The following is a 24,701-nucleotide window of genomic DNA, read 5'->3' on the forward strand; positions in this document are numbered from 1 at the left end:
TCCTAAACTATAAAATTATCCCTATAATAATAGGGATAGCAACAAATCCTACTTTGTGATGATCACACATGATGATACCTGTGGAGTTCTTAGCAGAGTACCTGCCCTGGCATATAGTAAGTGCTACATATTATCTTTTTTTCCTCCAGACCGTTCAGTGAATCAAAGAATACATAGTACACATAATCATAGGTTCTGGAACAAGAAGATTTCGAAGTAAAGGATTACACCTAATTCTGGAGGCAGGATGCTTCAACATTCCATTGAGATGAGCTAGGGTGAGAGGTCTGCTGTTCTAGGAACAATGCTAAAAGGTTAGGTGCTGGGACAGTGGTCTTGGTGCTAAGAGAAGAACTCATCTGCCTATATGTGTGGTGGCTGTGAAGTGACATTTTTGAACTGATACAGCAGATTAGATTCAGATTACTGAACCTGCTTTTGGACCACATAATATGTAAAAATGCATTTCAAAAAATCCATAGAATTCAAAGGAAACCAATTATAATGAAATAGATAACAAAATAATAAAAACTGTAAAAACGAGTTCAATACACCAAGTTGAGAACTATTGTCTCAGAAGTCCATTATTAGAAGAAATACTGATAAACTGGGAGTTCTGGGTAGTGGGACTATAATTAATTGAGGTTTTAAATGGTAAAACATTATTTATCTTTGTACTGTTTCATAAATGTCTTCATGTGTCTTATCATCCTAGCTAGACAATTAGATGCCTGAAGGCAGAGACTGTACTTTTTACTTCCCTCCATCTTCCACAGTACCTTGCATAAAGAAACATTATATCTTTAAGAAAGGGGAAAAAAACCACTCATATCATCTCATAATTACCAATAGTACTTTATAAGTTTGCATAGTACTTTATAAGTTTTGCAAAGTGCTTTCTTCATAACCATCCTATGATATAGGTAATACAAGCACAGTTATCCCAATTTTACCAAAGAGGAAAATCAACCAAGTATTTCTTAAGCAGCTACTCCAAGCTAGAGACATTGCCAGCCACTGGTATTTTGAAACATTCTTGTTGCAGACCTATGTGGCCTTCTGTCCTGTATCTTCAGAACAAAATTCTAGCTCTTTACCACCACCACCACCACCACCACCACCACTACCACCAGGTGAACGGGATTTGGATTTGGAAGTGATCTTGTTCCAGAACCTAAAGTCATGTATATAGGCTCTGGGGATGCAAAGATAAAAGAAAAAAAAAGTTCCCGTTCTCAAGAACAGTCTATGAGGATACAACATGAACATTGATAAAATATATACAAAATAAAGTAATAGGAGATTAGGAGATTCACTAAAAACTGGAAGAACAAGGAAAGACATTTTGAAGGAGGTAGCAACTGAGATGGGCTTTGAAGACAGTCAGGATCTAAGAGAGGTGAGGAATGAGAACATTTGAGATTGTGCAGCAGAAGCAGGAGATGGAACACTGTGTATGAAGAACAACAAGGAGGTCAGACTGGCTGAAGTGTAGAATATATATGACAGAGCAATGTATATTAATTACTCTGTTAACAGAAGCTGGAGCTATATTGGAAAGAGCTTTAGCCACTGAAATTTTCAAAGCAGGGGAATGACATGATGAAATCTATGCTGTGAGAACATTAATTTGTGAACACAGGAGGAAGGGAGAAGATAGGTGCAAGAACATTATAGTTATAGCCCAGGTGAAAAATGTTGAGGACTTGGACTAGAGTGGTTGTGGTATAACAGCAAAGAAATGAACAAATGGATCTGAAACCTTATCTATATGGGTATTTCCCTGCAACAATGAAGATCACAATCCATCTGTACCTTCTATGTGCTGGAGGCCTTCTTCAAGGACTCGGAACATTCCATGAATGTCAAATGCAAAGTTGTAACAGCCCCGTCTGCTTCTCACATCACACATTCCTGGAATGACAGCTTGTAAACTATTTCTATCATACAATCACTCCTGGTGACATATACCAGTCTCCTAGCTCCCACCCTGTGGCTCTCCCTTGTTCATAAGGTCACTAACAATTTTGATTCTTCCTAGATCTTACTTCATTTTCCACAGCCAAACAGCATCATTGGAAAAATACCGATGATAAAAATGTGTGTATGCATGCACACACAGAGAAACTATTAGGCTGATCTCTTCTGAATCTCAGGGGAATTTCTAGTATTTTAAGATTTTTGCACTCAGCACAAAATTATTTGCAAATTGGAGTATCTGAGAGATCCCATAATCTCTAGAGAATCCTTGATCTATTTTAACACCCTACAGGGTATAAATCTTTGGTGAATATCTCCATCTTTTATCCTCCTTGGATAGCAGTAGTAAAAGGACTGCTGAACAAAGTAATTTCTGTAAATGCAACTACCAAGCAATCACTTGTGAGCCTCAGTCTCTGAGAGGGGTGCCTTGGCCCCAATCATACACCTAGGAAGTGAAAAGATATGAATGGAGGCTTCTTCCAACTCCAAGGCCTATGCGCTTTCCATCACATCATGCTGCTACTATTTGACTAATTACTATAAATAAGAATACAGGTAACAAGCTGCTACCAAAAAAAAGAAAAAGAAAAAGATAATCATTTCAAAGCCAATGTAAATAATGTTTTAATTATTTGTTGTATGGAGACTTCTAAGTACCAAGTGCCTGCCAGAGCTACATGCTTCTTTCTTTAAAATAGTCAGTTGTAGGCCTGAGTGTGGGAGGGTAAAATTGGCCAAGACTCGGGTGGTGAAAGGTCAGGCTGCAGCTGTCCATACAGCTGCTCCCTCCAGGGGAGAAAGAGGAAAAAAACAGCTACATTTCTTACTATCACAGTATAAAAACAAGTCTGTTAAAAGCAATTTGGTGGGACTGCTTTGTGAGCCATTAAGAAATGGAAATTAGGCTGGATTTCATCCATGGACTACAGATTGCTTAATTCTGCATTAAAGGATGGAATAGCCACAGGATATTGGAATTCACTATTATCTTCAGGGAAGGGAATAAGCAATTCAACCACAAAAGCAAAGTACAGAACATTTAAAATGAACACAATGGTTGGACTACTGATTCAATTAGGGTTCCTAAAGAGAAAAAAATAAAAAAGTTCACTAAAGTTCTTTTTTAATTCTCTAAGTTTATAAAACAAACTACATGATGCAAAGATAAATAAAATAATCCCTACTATGGAGGAGCTTGTCATTCATGGGTTGCTCTTGCCTACTTCAATTATAATTAAGAAAATAGTGAGCTGGGGCAATTGAAATTACAACAATAACATCACCAAGTTGACCTGAAAGAGTTGACCTGTGGCATGCTAAATAAGGTTAGGAGTTAAGAAAACAGATACAAGCTAATTTCACACACACACACACACACACACACACACACACACACACACACACATTCCTCCAATTAAACTTAAAAAATTTAAAAATGTTAAAACATTTTTAACCTTTCTTTTTAATTCTGAGGTCCAAATCCTAACCCTCCTTCTGTCCCTCCCTTCTCCCTTCCTAAGATGGTAAGCAATCAGATATAGGTTTTAAATAATCAAAAGTATAGATTAAATAGCTAGGTCATGTAATGGATAGAGCACACTAAACTTGGAGTCAGAAGACCTGAGTTTGAATCTCTGCCTCCAGACAAACAAGTGTATAACTCTGGCTGAATTATGGAACCTCTCTCCACTATAGTCTCCTCATTAATAAAATAGGGATAACATCATCAACTTCACAGGATAGTTGTAAGAGAAATATGAGATACTCTATGCAAAGCACTTTGGAAACGATAAAGTGTTAGAAAAATGTTATCTTATTATTGTCCTAAAAATGAGAAAAAAAACAAAAAGAAAGTGAAAATACAAAAAACAATTTTTCTGAAAATGTACCCTAAATCAATGGGTTAGATACAAACCATGCTCATGAATCACTTGCTCATGGAGATAACTAATCCAGAAGGACAAAGGGGCTGAATGATTCTTTTTTTTTTAAGGATATGCAAATTAACAACTAAGAGAAAAAGAACAGTAAGTTTTGAGTTTTTAAAATTACTATACAATCATCATTAATAGTTGCTGTTGTTCAGTCACAATTGACTTTCCATGGCTCCATTTGGGCTTTTCTTGGCAAAGATACTGGGGTGATCTGTCATTTCTTCTACAGCTCATTTTACATGAGGAAACTGAGATAAAGAGAGTTAAGTAATTTGCCCAGGGTCACCCGCAAGTAATAAGCACTTGAAGCCAGATTTGAATTCAGGAAGATGAGTCTTTCTGACTCCCAGCCCACTACTCTATCCACTGAGACACCTATATTATTCCTATTTAACACTATTGGATGCATCATTCTCACACTTGAGAAAAAAATCTTGTCTATATAGTCGACTCTGGAAATAAATACAGCAATTTGGATTCCCATTCCCACCCCACCCCATCCTCAACTCTATTCACCTGTGCTAATGTCATAGTAATAATGTATCAGCACCAAGCACATGGTAGTCATTAATAAATATTTATTAAATGAATGGGAAGTATTTAATAGTAACTTTAAAAAGAAAAACCACCGCTACTGTCCAGATAAAAAAATACGATCCATCATTCAATTTAACAGTAAATGTTATTCATTTTAAAAGTATTACCAAAATTTTTATTTACCTTGACCAGATTTCCAAAACAAGTAGCATTACTTTCATGACTATGTAATACTGCAAGTTACAAAAAACCATAATGAGCTCACTATTTCTACTTTGTAGCAAATCCCCCTATCCTTGTGTAACCCTATCCTTCACAACCAGACACAAGCCAGGCCCCTAGGCTCATTTATCCTTCTCTACTGGTAGATAAGCCAAGACAACACAAACAAGAAAGGCTATTGCTAATCCAAATATCTATAATATAACCAAAAGAAAAAGGAAAGATTCTCTGCAGATCAGGGACTGCATTGCTGGCTCAAAGTGACTTATAACTCCAGTTTTTTAAAACATTTCTAAAAAAGGAAACCTAAAGATACAGACGTCTGGATCAGAAACAAAACTAAAGACTAGAGAAGAATATCACAGAGGAAACGAAGCCCAGAATTCATCACCTTAATGACTTTCAAGCAACATCAGCATAAACTCACTTTTGGTGCTATGCAAATGAGATATTTTGCAAGTTTCAATCTTTGAAAATTTCTACTGTCTAACTAGTCCACTAACAACCTCTAAATAATGTCCAAATCAATAAATCTATTTTGTTTGCCTGCCTACAAGTTAAATACCATTCACTCAATCCCTTTAAAACTGAGGTCTAAAGACCTCAATCCTATAAATGTCATGCAACATAGCAAGAATCCCATACCTCTTTCACTAAATTACAACACACTACTTAGAACCAAAGAATTATGAGAATAGATCAAAAGGAACCTCTTTTCTTTTGATCCAGGTTGAGCCTCATAGTAAGACTCATGCCCTCCCTGCCACTCAAGACATACTTCATAAACATTTCTTAAACTGAACACTGGATAGGAAATTGTAAGCAGGCTGAGAGATACTGCAATATGACCGATTTTTATCAGTCTAATACACTACTCAAAAGAAACCAAGGAATGCAGAAATGGGAAATGTCTTGCTAAAGGTCACAGTGAGAAGAAGTAGCAGCAAAGCTGGGCCTTAGCTTAAAGTTATATGAGCAGGAACAGGAGATGACATGCAAGGCCCTTCAAACGCTAGCCCCAACCTGTTTCAGCCTAAAGTACTCTTCTTCACATACAGTATATTCTAAACTAGAAGACAAAACTTTAAGAATTCTTAAGTGATGAATTTAAAATGCAAAGAAACATTTTCAGGTATGGACAATATGAGATTTTGCTTTAGCAGACTATTCGTGTTTATGATGAGGGCTTTGCATATCAGTTTTGTAGCTGTTCAATGGAGGAGGAAGGTCAGAATGGGAGAGAGATTATAATAGATACATGGACAAATAATTTTGAAAAAAATTTCCAAGGTAGCTAGACGTAACAGTGGATAGAACACCAGCCCTGGTATCAGGAGGAACTGACCTCAAATTCAGTCTCAGATATTTAATACTTCCTAGCTCTGTGACCCTGAACAAGTCACTTAATCCCAACTGCCTTCCCCCCACTCACACTCACTCACACTCACTCTCTCTCTCACTCTCTCTCTCTCTCTCTCTCTCTCTCACACACACACACACACACACACATTCTGTTATTAAAGTCTAGCTCAAAGCCCCCATCCTCCCTGAAATATTCTGATTCTCAATGATTATCGTTTTTACCAAAACTCTCATTCCCTTCTTGTTAGTCTTCAACTCACTAACCATATTCTAACTTGCAAACTAGTTACTCATGTTCATATCTCACTTCACACTTATCTATAAATTCCATAAGGGCAGGATCACAGTCTCATCTCTGTATTCCCCAGTACCTAATATAGTGATATGGAAGTTGGTTTTTAATTAATGTTGAATTATACTGAATAGAAATATAGTATGAAAAAATCGTATGAGAGAAAAGGAAAAGCACTTTTAAAAAATGAATTATCTGGAATAGCAAGGATATAGACAGTGGTACAGGGATTAAGAAATAAAAGGAGTAGGGATCAATGAACTTCAGAAATCTCAGGAAAAAAGAATATTAAGACTACCAGGCTATTTCAAGGAAAGAAAATAAATATGTTGGAGAAAATAAATATAAAAACAGAAAGGATTATAAATTTTCAAGCTAGAAAGGATCTTTGAGATGATAAAAGATTAGTATTCTTATTACTTTCTATATCCCACTTATAATTTCACATGGAAGCCTATGGCATTAAAGAGCAGTACATGTTTTGGTTTATATAAAAGATGTCAAGTGAAAGATTAAGGATAAAGTTCTTACACAAGTCTCAGTGAATTGATAAGATGGCCTTAGGTAACAGTACAGGAAATAATATATTAGGTTATAAGTTCCAGCATCACTTAATTACTGAATTAGATGTACCAAATGTAATGAAAATGAAAATTTTGTAGCCTGTGTTTCCACCAGGCCACCTTGTCTCCAAGCAAGATTCAAGAGTATAGGACATAGAAGCCTTTGAAATCAAATGTAAATTATTTGTTTGCTAGGAGAATAAACATAGAATTATTTGGAGCCTGATTATGCCATTATTAAAATTACCCCATATATTTAGAGGATATACACTAAAGTTTTTCCAAATATCCAAAACTCTATATTCAAAATTATAAATTTAATTGACCACAAGAACACATTAGTTGATAAATTGCTAAGATTTACCTCTTAGTTTCTTAATGCTTATTGCCAGCTTTTAGGAAGAGAGAAACCAGAAAATATATCTTTGTGTCTTTATGTCTGAGGTAGTATGGAAACCCACTTGCCCTTACTAAGACTTAATCTCCTCACTCCTAAAAATGAACCTACAGTGCTCAGGTTGTTATGAGGATCAAATAAGATCATGAATAATTAACACTTTATGAACCCTAAAGCACCAAGCATCAGTTGTTTTCATTATCATTACATTTGGAACATGAAACTTGGGGATTCAAAGCTTGGGTAATGGATTTCTCTCAAATCTCTTGTCTATAACAAGCTATTTAGCCATGAATAAGTCCTTTAATGTCTCTGAGCTTTAGTTTCCTTAAATGTAAAATTAGAAAACTGTAGGATATGATCACTGAAACTGATTTTAAATTCAGAATAGTCAAGACTTTGTAGTCAACAAAAAATATAGTATTTAAACAACATCAAATTTAGTTCCAGATTGAATAATTTTCAGCAATTCCCCGAGATCTTACCAAGGATTTCTGGTGCAACTTGCTAAATTTCTTGCTGAGAAATTTCTTGCTTACTGTCTTGTTCTTTGTTCCCCTTATTCCTATTCATCCCACTTGTTAAGTGAAAAGAGACACAGTTCTAAACTACCTGACAATAAACAGTAAAATTAAATCAAGAACAAATCCTTATAGGATTTTAGTCACAAGAAATTTAGGCCTTTCCCTTTCAAGTGTGATACAGAAATCTCTCAATTCTAAATTAGTTTCTCATTTCTTCTTGAAATATTTTGGTGACTGAAAAGGGAAATCACCTGGTCTTGAATAAACAGGAATTATAATCATCAGGAGAGTTCCGAGTTGTCTTAATCATTATTTTAAATCTAGTCAAAAGGACTGACAATTGTCTGGAAAGCAATGAAACCCTTACTATTTTATGACTTAGAAGCAATTCAGGTTTAGATATCCATGATAAAGATGAAGTTTGATTTTGGAAACTACTTAATCAGTTCTCAATTCCCTCTGTTCCACTCTATTTCCACTACTAACACCCCAGTATATCAAATTACAACTGCCCCAGTCTATTACAATTGTCCTCCACCTTTACTCTCTCTTCCTCCCAATCTAACCTTCATGTCATTGTCAGAATAATCTTCCTGAACAAAGATCTGCTTTATATAGTTACTCAAAAATCTTCAGTGGTTCAACAGGGTTTATTCAATAAAGTTGCTAACTCTTTTGTCTTGAATTAAGGCCTTCCAGGGTCTGGCACTGTCCTCCCTTTATGGTTTTAACTCAAATTACTCTCCTCCATTTACTTTAATGTTCATTCCGAAATGGTCTTCTCTCCATCCTCTGACTTCGCTTGCTTAATTATGCATTACTCCCCTCCTCACACTCAACAGTCTGTCAAACTGACTTTCTCTCTGTTCCTCACAAACAACTTATACCATCTTCCTTGTGTACAACTTTTCACTCACCATCTCCCATGATTCAAATGCAATCTCTCGACCATCTTCTCAAAGAATTCCTCATTTCCTTCAAAATTCTGCTCGAGCACAATGCTCTATACAAAGCCTTTCCTGATTTTAACCACATGGCAGCTCCTTCTCTTCCTATCTTGTATTTATTTTGTATTGTTCTATATAAATTTATACAGTACATATCATGTTCCTTAGAATTCAAGTGACCTGAGTCCAGGGACTGTTTCACTTTGTCATTGTGTATCCCTATCCCCAGACATATAGGAGATGGCTAATAAATATTTGACCAAATTGCTATTAGTTTCTTTACCTAAGCTGACAATGTTCTTATGCCCCCCCCAAAAAAAAAAATTCCCCTTTTAACCAGATTTCCTAGTAGTGTATAAAAGTCCACATTCATAGAGGAGCCTTCCCTGATCTTTCCTAGTCAATTACAAAGTTCCTCAGCTTACCCAAAAGGCTATAAAACTGTGCATACTCTTTAATCCAGCAGGGCCACTTCTGGGTCTGTATCCCAAAACAATCATAAAATAGGGGAAAGGACTCACATGTGCAAAAATGTTTGTAGCAGTTTTTTGTGGTGGCAAAAAACTGGAAAATGGGTCGATGCCCACCAATTAAGGAATGGCTGAATGAGTTATGGGATATGAATGTTATGCAATATTATTTTTCTATAAGAAATTATCAGCAGGCTAATTTAAGAAGAGCTTGGAAAGACTTACATGAATTGATGTTGAGTGAAGTGAATAGACCTAGGAAAATACTGTACACAACAGCAAGACTATGTGATGATCAATTATGACAGACTTAGGTCTTCTCAGCAATTCAGTGATCCAAGGCATTCCAATAAATTTTGGATGGAAAATACCATCCACATCCAGAGAGAGAACCATGGCGATTAAAGCATACTATTTTAATCTTTTTTCCTTTTGTTCTGATTTTTTCTTGCATAAATGACATGTTAAAAATGAATGTACACATATAATCTATATCAGATTGCTTACTGGTTATGGAGAGGGAGAAAGTAAAATAAGGAGTAAAAAAATGAATGTTGAAAACCATCTTTACATGGAATTGGAAAAACAATATACTATTAAAATTAAAAAAAAAAAACCTTCCTCCATGACTTCTTTGATAAAGCATTCTTTTGCATCCCTAATGCAATAATCAAGTAATGATAAAAAATTATAGCTATTTGTCTTTGGTATTATTTTATCCCCACTACATTATAAGCTCCATGAAGGTAAGGATCATATCTCATCTAGACTCTGTACTTCCCTTATTGACTAGAATTGCATTCTGTACAAAAAAAGGCCCATAATAAATGGTTCTTGAATTAAATAAATCTGCTTATATTCTAGACCAAAAGTCATATAGATATAAAATTGTATTTTATATGTACAGCTTTTTGCTTATGGTTAATTAAGTTTATAATAAATGGGAAAAAAACTAAATTATTAAAATGAATAAAATTTCTCTAAGATATTTTTAACTTCTTGGAAAGAGGATCTAAAGCCCTGGACAAATCACATAGGAAGAAGATAGAATGATCTTGCTGCCAGCATAATTGTAAAAAATCATTAAAAGTCCAAAGCAAGATCATCTTGAGGAGTAAAAAGAATTGTTCCTCTTCAGATATGTACATACATAAACATATACATACTGCCACACACACAATTGTATTATAAATGAAGACAACATAGTTCCTTATTATGTGTTGCCCTCACCAACTAGAATTGAAAGAAAGAATTGTCTTTTTTGATTATAATAGCATTCACAGCCCTTGAAACAGTGTCTGGCACACAGAAAATTGTTTCTCCATCTGTGTATAAACATATAAATTTATACACACACATGTAAAAGATGTTTCAAACACTTCCTTTTAAGAATTAGACAGATTTAACATATCAAACTCCACTTTTGTCATGCTAAACCAAGAACTTCCAACTGTTTCCCCCATAAACTAGTCCTATTTCCCCAGCCCATCTCACTCTAAATTACCCTTTGCTGTAGCCAGACTAGAATTTTTACTAAACATGCACTACCACCCTTACCCCCAAACCTTTCATCTCAGTACTCCTGACTGACAGTGTGGTACAGTGGGAAGAGTATGGATTATAAATCAGAGGGCTTGGATTGGAATCCTGGGTCACTTTTTCCTCTCTGGGCCTCAATATCTCAGCTGTAAATCTGTGTTTCCATGGTGCTTGACAATCCCCTCAGCTTCTTCCTAGTCTTACCTCAGCATATGACCATTGCCTAAAATTCCAGCTAACTGGGATCTCAGCCCTTCCAGACTGCCCATAGCACATAAAATCACAGAAAGACCAACTTTCTAATCCAATTCTTTTATCTTACAAACAAAGAAGCCAAGGCCCAGGAAAATTCACATTTATATTATTTTCCCTGCACCTGACTTATTAAATGTACTGCCTTATTATATTTATTCTTTTGTATGTCAGTTCTAATTCCTCAATAAACCTAAGTAACGTGGGGGCAGGATCATCTCCTATCCTGAGCAACATGAATTGGTTACAAGGAGTGGAACCAATAAAGGTTTCCTGAACTAAAGTTGGAACAAGTAGCTATACTAGATGTGTGTCTTTCTCCCAGTGCCTCAGTCAGAAAAAGGACAGATGTCAAAGGAGGCATCTCACCAACCAACTCCCTACCATCTTGACTTAAAAGGTCAATTATTGGAAAGGAGTGGTTTTAGCAAAAAAAAAAAAAATTATTGAATAATCATAAACATCACCATTGCGGTTTACACTTAAGCTCTTTCTTAAGAATTAACATTAAAAATCTTAAGGTAGCAGTCTATTAGTCAACAAGCATTTACTAAGAAGTTTCGATTTATCTAGCATTTTACCAAGTATAACAGGCAGGTCAGAAATGAAGAAGGATGTTAATATAGAGGCCAGTGCCAGAAACTCTTCTATGAACTTCACTAATGTCCTACCATCTGCAAGAAACCTTTTTCAGTCCTCCTTAATCTTCCCATCTTTCTTCTCAGAGTACCTCCAATTTATCCTGAATAGCTCATCTTTATACATAGCTGTCTCCTCCATTAGACTATGAGCTCCTTCAGAGCAGGATTATTTTCTCTTTCTTTGTATCCCTAGCACTTAGCATAGTGTCTGATACATAAAAGATGCAAAACAAGTGCTAGCTGACCAACTGAATGAATTAGTAATTTTTTGTCATTTGCTCTGAAAGACATGATCAATCAGGTTCTATAACTAGGCCTGTAGGCAGAGTGGATACCACCAGCAGAACGAAGTAGAGCATGGGTTATGCAGAGAACGAATAAAAGGATGAATGTGGAACTAAAAAGAAGCATTCACAAAAGAACTAAATATTAATAGATGGGGAAAAGATCAGAGCTTTAGGGCTAAAAGAGAATGGGTGATAACAGTACACATGCCTCATTTTAGAGATAAGAAAATTGAAAGGAGAGAGGGGAAATGAATTGCCCATGATCATGAGTAGTAAAAAGGTCAGAACTGGAGTACAAATCCCCTGGCTCCAAATCCAGTAACCCTCTCGGCCTGCCTCCATATACTCATACTCTTTCTGTTCATGTCTTTATTCAGTCTGTTTCTCTTTCTCTGTTTCACTCTGTCGGTCTCTCTCATAGATGTGACAGCAGAAAAGAGATTATAGGTCAAAAATAAGCCTCATGGAGTTGTACCACTGTTTCATACTGGTTTATCTCAAATTCAGCTAGGGCCAAAAAAGAGCATAAAATTTAGGAAATGAATTGAGATTGGAGGGGGCAGGAAAGATAAACATGCTCCAAACCCAATCAGAGAAAGAAAGTCATGTGAATGCTCCAGTCAGGTGAGCAGAGGTAACCATAAAATGAAGGCCAAGGCAAACTGGACTAAGAATGCATTTTAATCTAGCTCACGTTTGCTGGATTATGAAGGAAGAAAAAAATCCTAACAGGGAAAGTGATCAAGAACAATTCAAACTCATATATTCCTCATAACAACCCTCTCAGGGAGAGGCAGTATACATCCTGTCTTTACAGAAGAAGAAAATGAGGTTTTGAGACATTGAGTGACTCTGCCAAGAAGACCCAGAGAGCAGACACTAGGCTCCTGCCCAGACAACAATGCAGGGTTCCTTCTGTTTCACCACAGCATGTGAGTGAAGTCATATCAATATCCACCTTCCCCACAGTCCATGTCTTGCATTGGCTATCTCAGGTTTCTCCATGTCAGCAATAATACAAAATTCAATAGAGGTGAAGTTTAAATTGGAAGGGGTCAAAAAATGACACTGTCATTAAGAAATGTCAGATGTTCTTGGATGTCTAATAAAGAAAATTGCTGACATATCTAGGGACAACATCAAGGGGCCAGAAGTTTTTTTTCTCTTTCTTTAGGTTCTGGTTTTATGTTAAGTGTAACTGGGTAGCAATGTCTTCAGCCTGCAAACAGTTGCATTATTTCTCTCTCTTTTTTTTAAGAGTTAGAGAGGAAAAAAAAATCACATAATAATCTGAACTGAATAAGCTTTTCAGAATGGCCACCTCTCTGGCAAGAGTCAGCATTCCTCTGAAGCATTGTGCTTATTGGAAGGGGTTCAACAGGGATCAAAGAGTACCACTTACTTCCCAACAGAGTTAAAGGAAAGGATTAGTTCTGATGAGTTATTTGGTGGTTTCTATTCATTGTTGACCTTCATTCATCAGTTTTTCCACCCCTAGGGACTCAGCAAAGTTAAAGAACCAAGAAAAACTATATGCTGCTTAGTTGCTCCCCCATTTGTAAAACATTTATCTTCAGAGACAAAACCCTCCCTAAGTTTCAATCACATTCATGAAATTCTAATCAATAACAGATGACACAATTTGGAAGTAAGGCTGTGGAAGATGCAAGCTGTTTATAAAAATTCCCTGATGCACTTGATAAATTATAGAGTCAAAGACTTCTAAAGTAGTACACAGAACTCTAAAGCATGTTCAGGACCTAAACAATAAAATACAAAGCAGCTAGAAGCAACAGTTACAAAACTGAAAGAAATGAGGACTGATGGTTATTGTAGAATAGAGGAAGACTAGAAGAGTTAGAAAATACTGGCTGTAAGATTTAAGGAAAGTGGGTAGAAAATTAAAGGATACTTGTAAATTTAAGTGAGCTATTAAAGTTGCTCCTGGCAGCAATTTCTCTGGATTGAGATGGCTGTTTCCTTACTCTTTCATTATCTATCCCATTACTCCCTGAACCACTTAATAAATATGGTATTATTTTTCTGTATACCACACTTGTCTCTTTTCACCTCAAAAAAGTATGATGGGAAGGAACAGTGGATTAAGTATCAAAAGACTCAAGAGCTTGAACTTGAGCTACTTTCTAGCTACAACCAGTAATAACCTTTACAAGAAAGTTAATCCAGGTCTCAAGTTTCATCATCTCCAAAATGGAAATAATAACATTTGCACTGCTTATCTCTCAGGTTTGCTGTGAGACTCAAATGAGATAATGTATGTAAAGCATTCTGTAACCATAAAATAGTCAATGTAAGCTCCTGCTCATCCTCTGGATGCAAAACACATACAATTTTACCTATAATTGATTTACCAATAATTGATTGAGCTATAATTGTAATGTATAGTTCTTCTCAAGTTACATTTATTGAGTATCTAGTATGTATTAACGATCGCATAGAAAATCCAACCCAAGAGCTCTCAGTTTTTTTAGGAGCTTACCTTTTAAAGAAGACAAGATAGGTAAATAAGCATTCCTTTCCTAAATTGCAGATTATATTCCTAGGGAAGTTAATGGAGTTGGTGATACATTGATGGAGTTTATGATTTGCTGGAATCATCCAAGGTAAGTAAATTTTGAGAAAATTTAATTGAAATGGAAATGTTTAAGTTGGCTTGTTTTGGGAGATGAGAAATGACATTCTCCTAGGTTATATGTATGGACTGTTCTTAATTTAATTTTATTTCTTTGAGAAAAAGTATATATTACAATAATAGCTACAAAAAGATGTAGCAAAAAGAGTGCTGAATGTTGGTCAGACAACTTGTATTCAAATCCCAATCTGAATTGCTGTTCAGTTGTTTTCTCAGGGATATTATAGCTCTACTTGGAGTTTCCTTGGCAGAAATAGTGGAATGGTTTTGCCATTTCCTTCCCTAGCTCATTTTATAAAAGATAAAACTGAGGCAAACAAGGGTAAGTGAAATGCCTGGGGAAGCATCTGAGGCCAGATTTAAACTCAGGAAGATGAGCCCAGACCTGACACTCTATCCAGGGCATCACCTGGATATCCCTGTATAATGTCATAGGACAAATCATTTGCTTGCTGTGAGGTTTACTTTCTTCATCTAAAAAATTTAGATAACAATATTATTTCTCCGACCAAACAAATTAGGAGAGCACTTTCTAATCCTTAAAGCCCTATCTATAATATATGCACATACATATGGTTTTATTGTTATTATAGCATCTAAGATTATTTTAAAAGCCTAAGAATTAGAAATTCTGGAAATTTGATAGAAAAAACTATATTACTTTGTGACTGAAAAATTGGGAGACATCAACTATTAAGCATGATAAGGTCATTCAATAACATGTTAATAAAAACAAAAGAGGTTGTTAGGAGAAACATGTTAGATTAAGTTCTCAGTCTCTCTTGGCTGCTGGTTCTAACTGTACTATAGGGAAAATTTCCTCTAGTCTGATGACACACGATAATAAAACTGGGATTTTGTATGCCATCTAATTCTTTTTGCAAATCAGGAAACTGAGGCTCGGACAATTTATGCATTAAGTAGCAGAAGCAGGCAAAACCAGGCCAATTCCAAATCCACTATCTACCATATTATATACCTTATATTTGGGAGGTCAGACACAGAAGACCTTTCCTCCCATATACCTGCAGCCAAACTTAAGAAGATCTATAGGTAGGAGAAATAGAACTAATGTTTGTGTATCTTCCTACAAAATAAAATTGCATTCATCCTAAAATTATGCCAATTTGTACTGAATTGATGAAGTTTTTGTGTCTTTTTATAATTTTCTAAACTAGTTTGAATTCATCCCGTTATCATTTTTTAAAAAACATAATTGACTATTACCTGTATAAGGCCCCCCAATTTAAGAATGAAAATGAATTTGTTTTTAGGAAGTTTGAAGGACAATTAGAAACTGTAAGAAGTCTCTGTTGCAACAATCTACAGACTTCTACTAATCTTGTCCTGGACAAGCCTTAAAAACAGAAATTCAAAACTTCAAACTCTTTTTCATGAAAAGCTATGCTTTTAAACAGCATTTCTACAACATGAGTAAAAATTCATTAATGAATGAGTCTGGGAAAAAAAAGGAAGATCTATCAATATCAAATCTACAGATCTTTGGGAAAACTAGAATAGGAAATAAGCATGTGCAACATATGAAAGATAAGTAGAGGTGAAATCTATAAAATGTTAAAGAGGGAAGTAACATGAACAAGGGACACTGAGGAATGGGGATAAGGCAGTTCTTATAGGTCCAAAGAAATCAGATAACAGTGTCAAAGGGGCCTATTTCTCTATTACCATAATGGGAACGCCAATGTCAGGCCACAGGAGATCTTCTGATGGGAGCTTTGGGGAGTTCCATACAACCACCACTTTATTCAGGTAAGGGAGACCATTCAATCTCTCTAAGGAGTTCATGAGCACCTCCTCTCGTTCATAAGTCAACATCACTACTGTGAACTGCTCTCTTGGAACATTGCCTCCAAGAGCTGCCTGGAACTCCTTGCCAGAGCCTCCTGCTCCTCCACCAATGGGTCTGAATCCAGTGCCAGAGCCAAGAAATTTGGCCTCTGAAGGCAGAACAGGGTCAAAAGGTGTGTGTGGGAAAAGATGGAAAGGCCCTGGGGCTGAGTTCCAGTTGCGATAAAGATCAGTGGCAGTCAAAGTAAAGTTGCGGAGGTATTTAGGAGAAGCATAGGGTGGTTCTGTTTCCACTGGCCCCAGGTCCAGATCCCCATTATCTGCCATGTTGGGGTCAGTACCTGCCGCTTTGCCTGAGCGATGGGGAATCTCAACTGCTACTTCTTCCCGGATGGGAGCAGCTGGGATCTGGATGCGAGTCCTAACCACAGCCAGAACCGTGTTAAAGATACTGTCAGCGGTGGAGAAGTAGGTTTCCCAGAGGAAGCGCCCTTGGCGCCTCATGGCCAGCAAATCGCTGTCTGAGAGGCTCCGCAGCAAGAAGTGAACCTCCGTGACACGCGGCTTGGGCACCACCAGGGCCGCCTCATTCCACCGTAGTACATCCTGGTAGGGAAGTTGCACCTGCTCCCCGAGCACCACGGGAATAGCTCCGACTTCCAGGGCCTCAAAGAGCCTCGTGGCACATCCGGCAGAGATCACTAAGTGGGGATCCCCTGGGGTGATAATCAAAGCAAAGGTGGAAAGTTTTAGCAATTCTAGGCGGTCCTCCCTCTCCCCACAGAGGGCCCACTCAGTGGGCAGGCTAGGTTTAGGTTGATTCTTACAGGTAAACTCTGCCAGCACCTGATCGAGCTTGCTGTCCTGCACTGCTTTCAGGGTGGCAATGATTCGGTCATCATAGTCAGCAGGGGGGTCACCTTCCATCTCCTCTTCAAAAGAACGGGCCTCCTGCAGACTAGACCGAAGTGACTCAATTTTCTCCCCTTGGAAGCTAAAGAGATACTTCCGCTTGACTGGCACCTGTGGAGGGATCTCCAAGAAGTTGGGCTCCGACATGGCATGGACTAGTGGTGATATGACTATATCAAAGCCGGATCGGTACTGAGCAGCGTAGAAGGTGGACTGGGCCACCATAGCTCGACCAGTACTGACATTATACAGTAAATTCTGCGTATTCGACTTCCACGACAGGCTGATGAGGAGATGGTTGTGTCCGTCTGTCCGCCAATAGGGCAGAGAATACAACTGTTGCTCCAGTTCAGCAGGCCGCAGACCCAACGGTTCTTGCATTTCTCCCACCAGGATCACATAGAGGCAGGCAATATCGGCATTCTCTGTGACATAGATGTTGGTTCGTGCTGTGGCCTGAAAGGCCTGCTTGACCAGGGGGTCCAGATAGCTGCCAAAGGCCAACTGGTCACTATCATAGACATAGACCGGGAATCCAGAAGTGAGTGGACAGCGAGAGTAATCAAAGCAATTGTGTAGCCTGCAACTACGCAACAGTTTAGGGGGAGGCAGGCCCACATCATCTTTTTCTGGTAATAGTCTGATGGGCAGGGAAAGTTTGGGCTGATTTTGAGCCATCAGCTCTTTGTAGGAATGTTCAGTCTGGCTGATAACATTCTTGAGCTGGAGAAGATCTTGTTTGGCATTCTCAATACTCTTTTTACAGGCTTCGATCTTCAAGTTGAGCTTGGCAATTTCACTGTTCAGCTCCTGCCTTTTGGCTTCAAGCTGCAAGAGCTCTTCACTGACTGACTCACGGATGCGGCAGAGGTCTAGCACGTGCTTCACTTCACATAACTCATTGCCGGCTCGTGGCCCAAAGATGCGTTTGCCTGCCTCGTCCGCCTCATCCAAGGTGGTGAGATAGTAGTGAGCAATGAGGGGGAAGAAAACCAAAATGATAAAGAGCGTAAAACTGAGCCAGGTGAGCCGGATGCGATTGGACCACCGCAGCATCCAGGTCTGGCCTCCATTCCCCACGCCCCCATTCCGCAACATGGTATAGCCTGTCATAAGTCTCTGCGTCACGCTTGCCCCCTCTGATCACGTTGGGTCAGTCGCCATAACCACATATGTTTCCACTTAATAATTCTACCTCTTTCTCACTCCTCTCCCTAAAATTTAGTGCACTGTCTCTACAAGGCACCAAGTAAAATGGAAATTTCATTTTCCTCAGCTGTAATGGAAATGGTCTCTGACCCTCCTCCTGCAGGTTTGAAGCTGTGGCTGTCGATCAAGGAACATGCCCTCAATCTCTGTCAGACAGGCAGAAGTGTCATGTCGCCACTGTGAGGAAAGAGAGGCTTCTGCTGACGGTACCAAGGGGAAGCACCCCAGAACCAGACAGCCCTGCTCAGCAGCCATGGCTCCTGGGTCTTGATGCTGCCGACTGGAGAACAGGCATAGTTAGCATGCACAGCTGGATGGATCATGAGCAAAGCCCTGCTTCGGTCTTGTCACTGCTGCCGTCAGGAGGTAGTCAGGCCTGAAAAGGAGAAAAATCATGATTAGCCTTACAGAAAACACATTGAAATAACCGTTCTAAGCCTGTCTTGCACATTTCCATAAAGAACAGAATGAGAAATCTGAGCACAGCTTGGAAGCACTACAAGTCTAATGTTTTGTGGTGTTGGTGGTGGTGTTTAAATTTATAATTGGGAATTACAATAATGAGAGTTCCTTCTCCTCTAAAAAGACAAGACAAACAAAAAAAAATCCTACAATCTCCACTGTTTTCTTTTTACCCAAAACAACAAAAACTCTACCCTTAATTGATTCTAGAGCATTAATACAGAACTACAAGAAAGATCATTTTCTTTTAGAATGCAAAGAAACGTCACACATTCTGTTATCCCAGACCTGAGTTTTGTTTCTTGGCAAATATAATGTCCTTTCTCTATAACCAAAGTTGCTTCAAATCTTCCCTAACCCAAAGAACAATGGAAAAAGCATAGCATTTGGGAGAAAAGAACATGGGATCAATTCCAGCTCTGTTACTTATTACCCTATGAACTCTGGACCATAGTTTATTCATCTGCAAAAAGAAGGGATTGGAGAATATCAACACTAATGTTCCTTCAAGTCCTAAATGGAATGATACTAAAAATAACGTACTGAGAAGGCTACTTAAGGGACCATAATTACTTGTCAAGTTTAGAGTTTAGCAGACCCATTCACAAAGTAGCAAGAATAGAATCTAACATAAGAGGGAGGCTTAGTTCTGGATAGGCCTTGGCAAAGACATACTAAGGTACCTAACTCAGCCCCTTGGCATCATAATTCAGAGGATCAATTAGAATGACATACGAAACAGCATCAGAACTAACCCTGACTGAGAATAATCCAAGGTCAAATTAGATCTTCTGGAGGTATATATTTATACCCCAAAGATAGGCTATAACTGAATTAGCCTTTAGGGTAATAGCTTAATTTCCCTATAATTTTCCACTGTCCGCCCATGTAAATATAAAGAACTACAAAAATAAAAGGGAATGCTGCAAAAATTATAAGAAACAAGCATAATTCCAAAAAGTAGATATTTTAAAAATATCCTGTTCCCTTTCTTTTATAGAAATGAGAGAGCCACAACTGTGGAGCACTGCAAATATTGTCAGATGTTTTCAATGGACTGATAGATTTTTTACCAATTATTTTTCCTCTTCCCCACACCCCCAACAGTATTTGCTATATGAGATAGCTCTGTGGGAGAAGTAAAGAGGAAGAATATTGGGAGAAATTCTAAAGAAAGGGGGAAAAAAGCCATAAATAAAACTTAAGAAAAAAGATGTCTGATGTTTATTCAAAAATAGAATGGGATCACTTGTGCATGCAGAGTTTGACTTCAACAAGGAAAACCTTGAAGTTGCAATAGGAAGTAAGAACTCTTCCAATTCCCCAACTACGAAGACTAAGTCAGCAGGCAGAGCAAAGGACTAACTCGAGCTTTCCCAAATTCCCCTCCAAACTTAAAAGTAATAACTCAAAATAAATGCTAGATTGGCAGAACCAATAAAAGGCCGAAGTGAAACAGTTTTCCTTTGCAAGACAACTTAGAAGATCAGCAGAAAAGATCTGTCTCATTGGGTAAGAACAGAGTACAGTTCAGTAGGGGCTGTGCCCTAAAAAGTCAACAACAAGCCTTTGGGGCAAATGAATCAGCAACAGTATCTTCCTGAGCCCACAGAGGTAAGGGTTAAGTAGGACAAAAAGTACCCCTTGGCTGGCACAGGTAGCAGCACTCTGTTACACCATCCAAGCAAGGAGCACTAGCCTCCAGAGCGTGTGCCCACAGGGAAGCAGGAACCCTGGCCACAGTTCCAAGATAAGAGTTCTTGTGGTCATCTACAGACCAGAACACAAGCAGGGAGAGCAGTGACCTCTCCTTAGATCATACCACTTTGGAAGAACTGAAAATGTATAGATCTCCAGTACTAACTCTGAAAACAGCTGCATAAAAAACCTGAAGCTTGGGATAGTAGCCGCACCCACTGGGAGCAGAGCCAACTTCCACATAAAGTTAAAAGTCAAAAAATAGGCTGGTAAAATGAACAAATGTCAACCAAAAAAAATTAATAATAACCTGATTATATAACATTATTATGGTGATGAGAAAATCAAAACAAATTCAAAAGGAAATAACAAAGTAAAAACAGCTACATTCAAAGCCTCAGAAGAATATGTGAATTGGTTTCAAACCCACCCAGGCCAAAAATTCCTAAAAGAGCTCAAAAAGAATTTTAAAAATCAAACAAGAGGAAAATTTGGGAAAAGAAATTTGACAGTGATACAAGAAAATCATGAAAAAAGAGCCGGTGACTTGGTAAAGGAGGCATTAAAAACTACTGAAAAGAACACCACCCAAAAAAAAAAAAAAAAATAGATCAAATGTTTTTTGGGTTTTTTTTTTAAAAAAGGCACAAAATCCACTAAAGAAAAGAACTTCTTGAGGGCAGATAGGTGGTACAGTGGATAGAGCACGAGCCCTGAAGTCATGAGGACCTGAGTTCACTTCCTAGCTGTGTGACCCTGGGCAAAGTCACTTAACCCAGGGAGAGAGGGAGGGAGGGAGAGAGAGAGGGAGGGAGTTCTTAAAAAAAAAAAAAAGAATTGGCCAGAAGATAAAAAGAAGTACAAAAATTCACTGAAGAAAATAATTCTTTAAAAATTTGAAATGGACAAGTAGAAACTAATGACTTCATGACATATAAAGAAACAATTTTTAAAAATCAAAAGAATGAGAATAGAAGAGCATATAAAATATCTCACTGGAAAAAAACAATTGACCTGGAAAATACATCCAGAAGAGACAATTAATTCCAGAATCATTAGACTGAAATACATAATCAAAAGGAGGCCCTGGACCTGGATAGCATCTGTCAAGAAATTATCAAGGAAAACTGAGGGTCAAATCAAAATGGAATGAATCCACTGATCAACTCCTTGAAAGACATCCCAAAATGACAACTCCTAGCAATATTGCAGCCAAATTTCCAAGCTCCCAGATCAAAGAAAAAATATTGCAAACATCCAAAAATAAATAATTCAAATATTATGGAGCCACAGAAAGGATAATCCAAGATTTAGCAGCTTCCTCCTACATTAAAGGATTAGAGTAGTTGGAGTATATTCCAGAGGGCAAAGGAGCTAGGATTAAAACCAAGAAACATCTAGCAAGCAAAAATACGTATAATCCTTAAAGGGGAAAAATAGTCACTTAATGAAAAAGGATGTTCAAGCATTCCTGAGGAAAAGACCAAAGCTGAATAGAAAATATGACTTTCAAATACAAAATGTAAGAGAAGCATAAAAAGGCAATAGGAAAGAGAAATCATAAGGGATTCAATAAGGTTAAACTGTTTATATTCCCATATAGGATACTTGTAATTCTTATGAACTATATCATTATTAAAACAGTTAAAAGAAGTATACACAGACAGAAGATATGAGTTGAGTTGAAATCTTAAAAAATTAAATTAAATTAAGGGATGAGAAAGAATGCACTGGGAAAAGGGAGAAGGGAGAGGTAGAATGGGTGTAAGTTATCTAACATAAAAGAAGTATGAAAGACTTAAAGAAGGGGGAGGGGGAGGTGAAGTAATGGCTTGAAATTTTGCTCTCACTAGAATTGACTCAAAGAAAGAATCGTGGGGAGGATTCTAGGAAGATGGCAGAATAGGTTGATAAATTTCAAGCTCTCCTAATTTCCCCCACAAACAGAACAAATTTGCGCTTCAGGGCGAGCACTGACTGGTGAAAAATCAAGAAGACTTGGGGCAGAAGAAGGATCCTCCTAATCCAACTGGAGAAGATATGAAGAAAGACCTTGGGATGGGGATTAATCTGTCTGAAGTGCACACCTCCAGGTCTGCTCCACCTCCAGATGAGCTCCACAGAGGTTAGGTGAAATAGCTGGAGCCTCAGCAGGAACCACAGAGACTTCACCTTCCAGATTATTTGAGTTGGGGTTTGAGTCCAGGAAGACAAAATGAGCCTCGGCTGATCACCAGACCCAGCTATGCTGCTGAGATGGACCTTAGCAAGAAGGAACCAGCACCCAGTGAGTACAGAAGCATCAGGGCAGGGACACTGCTGGCTGTGGGCACTTGCAGGAGAGTGGGGCTTTTGGTTTGGGGTTCTAGGTCATAGGGAAGAGCTGAAGGGAAGCTTGAGATACCATTCCCTCCCACCCCATGATAAGAAGTGCTTACACTAATATCTCATTAAAAACAAAATTTAATCCGCAAAGAATAAAGAACCCACCACTGAAACATATTATGGGAACAGGGAAGACAGGGTTCATCTTCAAAAGAGGACACTTTAGTTAAAATTTTTTTTTAAATTTATATTAAAAAAAAAAAAGCTTTTACCCCAAAGAGTAATATGAAATGGCTCCCTGCCCAGAGAGAACTTATAGAACTTGAAAAAGAATTTAAAAATCAAATGAAAGATAACTGAGGAAAACTAAAAATAAATAAATAAATAAAATCCAAGATCAGCAAGAACATTATAAAAAATAAACCAATTAGAAAAGGAGGTATAAAATCTCAAAGATGAAAATAATGTTTTGAAAACTGGAATCAGACAAGGGGAAACTAGTGAAGCTATGAGAGACCAAGAAATAATAAAACAGATCATAAAGAATGAGAAAATTGAACAGAATGTCAAACATAAAAAAACAGATCTGAAGAACAGAAAATGCATAGGAATATTATTCCCAAATATAAAAAACCCAAGATCAAAGAGAAAATTTTGCAAGAAAGAAGAAAAAACAATTCAAATACGCTGAAGCTACAATTAGAAGTGTACAAGATTTAGCAGCTACAATGAAGATCACAGGTCCTGGAATCATATCTACTGACAATCAAAAAAACTTTAAGCCTATGGCCAAAAATATCACATCCAACAAAATTATCTATAATTCTGAATGAGAAAAAATGGACCTTAATGACTTGCAGATTTTTAGGACTTTCTACCAACCAAACCCGAACTTAACAGAAAATTTTATACATAAAAGCCAATATCAAAGATCAATTTTAAGGAACTCAACATGGAAAAACTATTCAAACATGGACAAATTGTTTACATGGGAAATGTATACTATATGTTCAAGATTCACATCAACAATGGGGTAGCTCAAAAGAAAGATTGATGAGTTAAGGTAAAAATAATAATCATGTTATAAAAATGAAGTATAGAGGAAGAGATACAAAGTGTTTCATTAGAGGGGGGAAGAGGGCTTGTAGTTCTGAAAACTTTCTTACATCAGGAATGGGTTCAATAGGCAACACTACATATATATCATGAAGGGTATAGAACCCTTCAAAATCTATAAATAAATAAGGGGGAAAAGAAAGGGCAATGGGAAAGGAAAAGATGAGGGAAGAAAACAAGGGAGGGATCCTTGGGTGGAGGGAGATTAATAGCAAGAGAGCAGAATTTAATTTAAGAGTCAGCAGAGATAGGAAAGATGTGTGTGTGTGTGTGTGTGTGTGTGTGTGTGTGTGTGGAGTGAGTATATGTGAATGTGTGTATGTATATATATATATATATCTACATGTGTACACATAAATATATCTTTTCTTAACTGTAGCTTATTTGGGGGTTTGGGGAGATGAAAGGGAGGAAAAAAGAATAAAATAAACAAGATGTGCAGCAGAGATCCAAAGAACAATTTACAAGGAAATAAAGGAAAAATGGACATTCATGAATATAATTTCTTCTACTAATATACTTTCTTCATTTAGTAATTTGCTGTTATATATTTTGAATCCTCCCTGA

The 24,701-nt window shown here is 37.5% G+C and overlaps 1 protein-coding gene across 4 annotated transcripts in view; it reads right to left on the minus strand.

Annotated features, from left to right (window-relative positions):
• EXTL3 (exostosin like glycosyltransferase 3) overlaps positions 1-24,701 on the minus strand; it is an 87,399-nt gene that overhangs the window by 19,734 nt on the left and 42,964 nt on the right. For all 4 annotated transcript variants that reach the window (XM_023494801.2, XM_023494800.2, XM_003758076.4 and 1 more), the window contains exon 3: positions 16,290-18,909. In XM_023494801.2, the coding sequence (XP_023350569.1) occupies positions 16,290-18,437 (2,148 nt within the window). In that variant the 5' untranslated portion in view covers positions 18,438-18,909. The remainder of the gene's footprint in view (positions 1-16,289; positions 18,910-24,701) is intronic.

Source organism: Sarcophilus harrisii, chromosome 2 (genome assembly GCF_902635505.1).
Source record: "Sarcophilus harrisii chromosome 2, mSarHar1.11, whole genome shotgun sequence".
NCBI classification, from domain to species: domain Eukaryota; kingdom Metazoa; phylum Chordata; class Mammalia; order Dasyuromorphia; family Dasyuridae; genus Sarcophilus; species Sarcophilus harrisii.